At 48.5% G+C, this 8222-nt stretch overlaps 1 protein-coding gene across 1 annotated transcript in view; it reads right to left on the bottom strand.

Moving 5' to 3' along the window:
- PDLIM1 (PDZ and LIM domain 1) overlaps window positions 1-8222 on the bottom strand; it is a 42610-nt gene that overhangs the window by 10569 nt on the left and 23819 nt on the right. Inside the window, exon 4 of the mRNA XM_032835925.1 lies at window positions 7884-8083. Within this exon, the coding sequence (XP_032691816.1) occupies window positions 7884-8083 (200 nt within the window). The remainder of the gene's footprint in view (window positions 1-7883; window positions 8084-8222) is intronic.

The raw sequence follows: 8222 nt of genomic DNA, 5'->3' as shown, positions 1-8222 counted from the left end.
CATGGCTGACTCCCCTTCCAGTGGGGGAGTCAGTACCCCAAGTGCCCCAGGAGGCTGACCAGGAAAGAGAGAGGAGGAGTAGGAGAGGGAGAGGTAACCTGGGGAGAATCCCCCGCTATGACTGCCCATATACCTGTTTTCTTTTTAAAAGGGAATGGGAACAAATGACATGTGGGTGGGTGGGTAGGTGGGCAGTGAGTGAGGAAATGTCACTGGCACACTTCACTAGCACTTGGAGAAGTGGCTTCAGCCCTGCAGACAGAGCGCTCACACTTGCCGGGAGCCACTGCCTTCGTCCTTAGACCCGGGAGGCGGCCCTGCGGGCTGGGTGGCCCAGAGCTCTGTTACCCACAGAGGACGCCGCGCTTGTGCACAAACCCATCCCTCTGCGCGGGGACAGTGCGCCAGCATCTGACGTGTGTGCTGTGGTCCCGTCGGGTGTACTGTCCCTCTGCCCTGGAGCGTGGCAGCTTCTGGAAAAGCAGCAGAGGCTGAGAAGCTGGGGGATCTGAGACCGGATCTCCAGGAAAGGACTAGAGGAGATGCTGATGGCAAAGAAGCACATGAAAAGATGTTTGCCATCCTCACCTACGAGGGAAGTGCAAATTAAAACCACCGTACGATATTACATCTGTGAGAATGGCGCAAATAAAAAATAGTGACGGCACCAGATGCTAGAAAGGATGTGGAAAATCTTGATTATTCACACACCGTGGGGAGGAATGTAAAATGGTACAGTCTGCAGAATAGTTTTGCAGTTTCATAAATTTAAACATGTAACTAAGTACCTGGGCATTTATCCCAAAGAGATAAAAATTTATGGTTGCACAAACACCTGTTCATCAATGTTTACAGCAGCTTGATTTGTAAGAGCTGTAAACAAGACGCAACCCAGATGTCCTTCAATGGGTGAATGGTTAAACAAACTGTGGTACATCCACACTACGGAATAAAGACAAATCAGGAAAGAATAACTAGACAGAAGATCAATAAGGAAATACGGGTATTGAACCACATGCAGACCAATCGGACCCAACAGACATACAGAACACTACACCCAACAACAGGAGAATACACATTCTTCTCAAGTGCACAGGGGATATTCTCCAAGATACATCATGTTGGACCACAAAACAATCTTAAATTTAGGAAGACTGCAATCATCAAGTATCTTTTCTGACACTAATGGAATGAAGACCTCAACAGCAGAAGGAAAACTGGAAAAATTTTTTTAAAAAATGGAACTTAAACAATACTCTCCTGAACAACCAATGGGACAAAGAAAAAAAATCACAAGGGAAATTAGAAAATATTTTGGGACAAATAAAAATTAAAAAAACAACATACTAAAATTTACAGGATGTGGCAAAAGCTAAGAGGGGACTTCGTAGCAGTAAACACCTCATTAAAAAAGCAGCAAAATCTCACAAGTAAGCAAACTTTACATCTCAAGGGACAAGAAAAAGAAGTAAACCCAAAGTTGGCAAAAGGAAGAAAATAATAAAGGTTAGAGCAGAATCAAACAAAACAGAGAAGAGAAAAACAACAGAAAACCATCATCAAAACTACGAGTGTGCTGTTTTTAAAAAGATCAACAAAACTGGCAAACTTTTAGCTAGACTCAGAAAATGGGAAGACCCAAATAATAAAAACCAGAAATGAAAGAAGAGACATTACAGTGGATCTGACAGAAAGAAAAAGGGTCAAAAGAGATTATTATGAACAATATGCACAAACTGGATAACCTAGAAGAAATAGATAAATTCCTAGAAACATCCAATCTACCAAAATGAAATCATGAAAGGAAAAAATCTGAGCAGACCTATAATAAATGACAAGATAGACTCAGTAATCAAGTCTTCCTACAACAAAAAACCCAGGACCAGATGGCTTCATTGGAGAATTCCACCAAACAATGAAAGCAGGACTGACACCAGGGCACCTGCGTGGCTCAGTTGTTGGGGCATCTGACTCTTGATTTCCGCTTGGTCATGATCTCAGGGTTGTGGAATTGAGCCCCATGTAGGGTTCCACACGCTGCAGGATACACTGTTGGTGGGAATGTAAAATAGCACAGCATTACAGAAAATGCTATGAACATTCCTCAAAAGATAAAAAATAAAATTACCATATGATCCAGCAATCCCATTTTGGGGTATCTAGCCACAAGAATTAAAATCGGGATCTCGGGGCGCCTGGGTGGCTCAGTGGGTTAAAGCCTCTGCCTTCGGCTCAGGTCATGATCCCAGGGTCCTGGGATCAGGCCCCGCATCAGGCTCTCTGCTCGGCAGGGAGCCTGCTTCCCTTCCTCTCTCTCTGCCTGCCTCTCTGCCTACTTGTGATCTGTCAAATACATTTTAAAAAATAATAATAATAATCTTAAAAAAGAAATCAGGACCTCAAAAATATATCTGCACACTCATGTTCACTGTAACATTAGTCACAATCGCTGAGGGGCGGAAGCGGTCTGAACGTCTGCTAACAGATGAATGGATAAAGCAAATGTGGTACTAGAAGATGGAGGATAGCTGAGCCTTAAAAAAAAAATCTTGTCACATGCTGCAACATGGATGAACCTTGATGACATTATGCTGCATGAAATAAACCAGTCACAATATGACAAGTACCACATGATTCTACTTATGTGAGGTTCCTCAAGTAGTCACTCTGAGAAACCGAGTGCGAGGGGCACCTGGGTGGCTCGGTCAGTTAAGCATCAGACCCTTGGTTTCAGCTCAGGTCATGATCTCAGGGTTGTAGGATCGAGCCCATGTCTGGCTCCTCCCTGGGTATGGAGCCTGCTTAAGACTCTCTCTCCCTCTCCCTCTGCCCAGAGCAGGAGGGGCAAAGGGAGCTGTTCAGTGTATACAGAATTTCAGTTTCACAAGATGAAAAAAGTCCTAGAGATCTGTTGCACAATGACCCGCATATAGTTACCAGTCCTATACACTTAAAAATGGTTAAGATGGTCTATTTAACATTAAGTATTTTTTACCACAATGAAAAAAAAAATCCTTAAAACAGGAAAAAAGGGAACTACTGGTACATAAGACGACCTGAATACATCGAACAGATTTCCAGTGAATTATGCTGAGTAAAAAAAGCCAATTCTAGAAAATTGCCTCTTGTACGATTCCATTAATAGAACATTCTTGAAATAACAGAAGTATAGAAATGGATAGCAGGGGCACCTGGGTGGCTCAGTGGGTTAAAGCCTCTGTCGTCAGGCTCAGGGCTCAGGTCATGATCCCAGGGTCCTGGGATCGAGCCCCACATCGGGCTCTCTGCTCTGTGGAGAGCCTGCTTCCTCTTCTCTCTGCCTGCCTCCCTGCCTGCTTGGGATCTCTCTCTGTCAAATAAATAAATAAAATCTTAAAAAAAAAAAAATGGATAGCAGATTAGTGGCTGCAGATTAGTGGCTGCAGGGGGTTAAGAGGGGCACGGAGCGGGGCTGGGGGGGGGGAGTGGGTGTGGCTACCCTTGTAGGGATGGAAATCTTGTCTGTCTTGGCCACCAATGGCAACATTGTCTTTTTGATACTGTGCTATAGTTTTCAAGGTGGTACCACTGAAGGGAACTGGGTAAAGGGTGTAGGGGACCTCTCTCCATTATTTCCTCTGACTGCATGTGAATCTACATTTACTTTAAAATAAAGAGTTTAATTAAGCTTAAGAAATCTTTCTCCACACAAGGGAGGGTTAAGTGCCAACTGGAAAAAATGCAGAGATTTTAGTACTTGGTGGTCTGTCAGTGGGGCTGAAGCAGGCAGGCTGACTCAGAAAAACTCTTCATCTGAGGTGCCTCAACTTGGTTACCCTGTCGTTCACCAAAACATGTAGTTCTGAGAAACCCTAGATAATCCTTTTGGGAAAGGGATCCTAGCCAGAAGGCTCTGAGTTTTAGTCTTCAAAGGCCTAGATGCTGGACTTGTAATAAGAAACCAGAGGAATAATTATGGCCATCAGGAGAGGAGGGAGGAACGCCCAGACTCTAGAGCCAGTTTTCTGGGAGCCGTAGGCAAGTTTAGCCAGGGGGTAAAGAGCCAACACCATGATGGAGATTTTCTTCCGATCCAGGTCCGAATGAGTCAAGGTTAATATAATCGCTCTGACATCATTTGAATAGAAAACAATGCATCCCTTTATTTCCACTGCACCTGCTTAGAAATATACCTTATGAGTATACGGAGGAGGGCGGGGATTGCCTGAGAACACAAGCTGCAAAGCCAGTGTCTTTGTTTTTGTTGTTGTTTTAAGATTATTTATTTATCTGAGACAGAAAGTAGAGCAAGCAAGAGAGAACATGAGTGGGGGGCGGGCAGAGGCAGAGGGAGAAGCAGGCTCCCCACTGAGCTGGGAGTCTGATGCAGGACTCAATCCCAGGACCCTGGGATCATGACCTGAGCTGAAGGCAGATGCCCAACCGACTGAGCCACCCAGGCGTCCCATCCAGTGTCTTTGGACTGCCGTGTCAGGTAAGGGAACCCAGCCACTCCATCAGAAAGGGGATGGACTGGACTGGCTGGCTGGACTTGAGCTACGATGCTAGAAAGAAAGCGGTCTACTGGGAGTCATAGCAACATCTTCTCCAGAACACTTATCCACATGCTTCTGCCCTTCTGGAGCCCCCAGTACTCAGAGGTGAAATCAGTGACAACTGGCATTCACTGAGCACTGTGCCAGGTGTGGTCCGCACACGTCACCGTCACCGCGTTCTCTAAATAACCTGCTGGGGAGGCGGAAAGCCTTACGTGCACCTTAGAGATGGGGAGGCTGAGTCTCACAGAACTTACATGGTCTGCCAGACATAAGAGGCCTACCTGGGATTCACGGGCCCTCTAGCAACGAGACGTGTACCTTTAGACAAGTATAGAGTGGCATCACATCTACAAGGAAACCCAGGCCCTGAATCACCAGAAAATGACCAGAGCCCTTCAAGTTGGCTGAAAGAGGTCAGAGCACAGGCGAAAGCTTTCAGCTGAACAGGGCAACATTTCCTCCACCCACGTGGTACACAACAGGGACTCAATACATGAGTGTTAAGTGAAACTGCCCCAAAGTCTGTCCCACTCAGCTGTGTGTCCTGGGAGGCCAGGTGGCAGATGGTGCCCTCTTGCCTGCCATCCCAGTTTAATCTGGAAACAGCAATGCTGTCTGTATTCTGGTCACATGGGGACGCGGCCCTGGGACGCCCAATGAGACAGGGAGCCACGCACACACACACTGGGCTGCTTTGAAGTGTCTGGGACAAAGAAACTCAAGAGGGAGCCCCGGGGAATCAGTGATGACCTCAGACACAAAGTATGAAGTGAGCCAATTCTCAAACCTCGGGGAATGTTACAGACTTAACAATGCGGGTGAGTGAGAGCTTGGGGCCTTCTGCTGACCGAGCAAGGTAGCTACCCGTGGCTGCCGGCCGCACAGGCAAGTCTGTCTCTGCCGAGAACACACAAGCAGCCTCTCTGAAGCGGGCCGGGAAGCAGACCCTCACGACGGGCAGCACAGCCCTTTTGGGCCCTGCCTCTGCCATGGGCTGCTGGTATTCCTGCGGTTTCTGGATTTATCCTCAGAGTCTGGGGTGAGGTCGAAGCACGGCCCCCTGTGCTGAGAAAATCTGGAAGGAGGGCCCTGACAGCGGGGAGACTCAGCACGGCTGCAGCCAGAAGGTCTGCGACAGGAAGGGACAGGGGCTAGAGGAAAGGTTTGCACATGTCCCAACAGTTTCAGACTTAACTGTTTCAGAAAGAGGGGAGCAGGTGGGGAGCATAAGAAAAGAAAAAAGACACTAATGAAGGAAAAACCACCAAAGCCAGACTAAAAATACTCCCCTAGCACATATTTCTCCCAATGCATAGCAGTTCTTTCAATCAAGGATGTGTCATTTCCTGGGTTATTAAATTCAGATCATGGAACATTCCACTTGGGGACAGTAAAAGAGGGTCATGTTCTCAGCCTCCCCATCACAAAAGAAGCAAAGAACAGGGATCATGGCCCTTGGCGTTCGGCCGCTCGGCTCCCCACGGGGCTGTCGGTGGAAAGCCCAGGGGTCCCAGCATGACATGCCTTCTCAGATTTCCCCCCCCCAAGCCCCCGCTGTCACCTGGAAGGCTATCATCACCCCAAGCCACTCAGCCCCTGCAGGAATCATAATCTGGGGAAGAAGCAGTGTGAGTAGTCGCCTTGTCTCGGTTACTACAATAAATATCAGTGACCTTGAACATCTTGTAACAAAGCCAAAGTCACTCAGCAAAACGTCTCTCCTTCTAGACTCTAAGGAACTTAAAGGAAATTGTGGAGCTTTTCAGCTGGGCCCAGGGACCTGCATACAGTGGGTGTCCAGTAATGTCCATCTCCCTTTTCCAGGGAGAAGGCGACAGCTATCTGCATGGTCTGGTGAAGGAACCCTTGGGAGGGACAGCACTTTCCACACATTTATGTTGTCTGGAACCTCCTGTGCCTTAACCTCTCCCAACCTGGATCTGAAGTAACGGGTGTGCAATTTATTCACTGGAAGAGCTGGCGCGGTTCTTGTTCAAGTAAGAAACTGAACAGCAAACAGGCTTCGGCGCGAACACAAGCATTGAGGATTCCAAGTGGAAAGATGCTCAGAGATCAGACAAGATACGGACCACGCGGTATTGTCCAACCAATGTGACTCTCACCCACGTTTAAAAACCAGGTTTCAGGTTTTTAAAAAAGGCTTTCTGGTTTCCATGTCAGTGAAATTAACCAACCGAAATTAATGAATCAGCAGGGCTGCGGGAGCCACTCTGGGCCTGTGGCTGTGCAGCTGCCCACAGGCCACTCTGCTCCCCCTTGTGTGAGCTCTGTCGTGATCTTCCCACCCACCTTTGGGCATGTGAGGGGGCAACGCACGACCTAGTCCCTCATCTTTTCATCCCAGGGAACTGGTCCCACCTCCTATTCTCCTTTCTCAAACCCAGTTCCTTTGCTGTGGGCTGTGTTAGCCCCAGTGTTTCTGGATTCATCTTTGAAGAGTCTGGGATGGGGCGCCGGGGTGGCTCAGTCGGTTAAGCATTCGATTTCAGCTCAGGTCTGGACTCAGGGTTGTGAGTTCAAGCCCTGCGTTGGGCTCCATGCTGGGCGCAAAGCCTACTTAAAAAAAAAAAACAAAAAAAAAAAACAACCAAACAACAAATCTGGGACAGAGCAGACACTGGGCCCCCCTCTGCTAGGAAGCCAGACAATACTTCGGATAAAGACTTAGAGGCAACTGTGGCCAAATGGCTGGTGACGGGAGGGGACAGGCCTCCCTAGCCCTGAGAAAGATGCTTCCTTAGGCCTCTCTACCCTGTCCACCTGCAGCCCCCTCACCCCGCCTCTGCCCCCAGTCAGAACCTGTTCCGACAGACACACATTCTCTCACAAACTTCTATTGTTCCCACTCTGGGGGAAGAACAGCAAACACTCATTCACAAAAACTCATCATGAAGTCCACGTCCCTTGCTCAGGTCAGATGGTAAACACCAGGAAGAGCCCCAAACTATACGAAAGAATGCCTCAGAAATCTGTAGGGCTGCCAGAGAAGGAAGGTGACCACTGAGAAGATGAGGATGACCAGAGAAATCCAGGAAAGAAGGAAATAGGTCTCGGGGAATAACTGATTCGTTTGTGCCAGGCGGAGTTCTAGGCATTTTACACATTACTTCTTATGGGCCAACAACCCTACAAGGCAGGTGTTATTTGCCCCTTTCTGGAGATAAGGAAAATGAAGGCAGAAAGCACGGTGCTGGGGTAGACATTTTTCTCTCTGGGCTGGAGGAGGCTCCAGCTCCCTCCACCTGCTGTGGACCATGAACCTGGTCCTGCTGGGAAGGGCATTCTCCAGGACTGGCCTGTAGGGGGAATGCAAAGGCTACTTACGCTCTGCCGTTCGTCTCCTGCCCTCCGGCTGCTGTCTTGGACTCCAAGGCGTTGTTGAAGTTGGTTATGTTTTCAGAGGAATAGAGGCCAGCCGGGTTGTTGTACTGGTTTGTGATGACCCTGGGGGCAGAGCTGGAGGCCGGTGAGGCAGTGAAGGGCATGGCACTCCGGTTGTGGGCACTCCCTATGTGCAGCACCTCCTGTCGGCAGAGTTCAGAGCAGAAATCAGGGGGTGCTCAGTGCACACCGCTCGAGGGGCAGTGCAGGCTGAGCTCCAGAAAGGAAGCTCCGGGGGCCCTGGGTCCACAGCAACCTTCATCGGAAGGGCCCTGACACGCC

Source organism: Lontra canadensis, unplaced genomic scaffold, assembly GCF_010015895.1.
Source record: "Lontra canadensis isolate GAN:19392208 unplaced genomic scaffold, GSC_riverotter_1.0 scaffold3, whole genome shotgun sequence".
Classification (NCBI taxonomy): domain Eukaryota; kingdom Metazoa; phylum Chordata; class Mammalia; order Carnivora; family Mustelidae; genus Lontra; species Lontra canadensis.
Note: the sequence above shows the minus strand (reverse complement) of the source record. Positions and strands in the feature narration are given on the sequence as shown.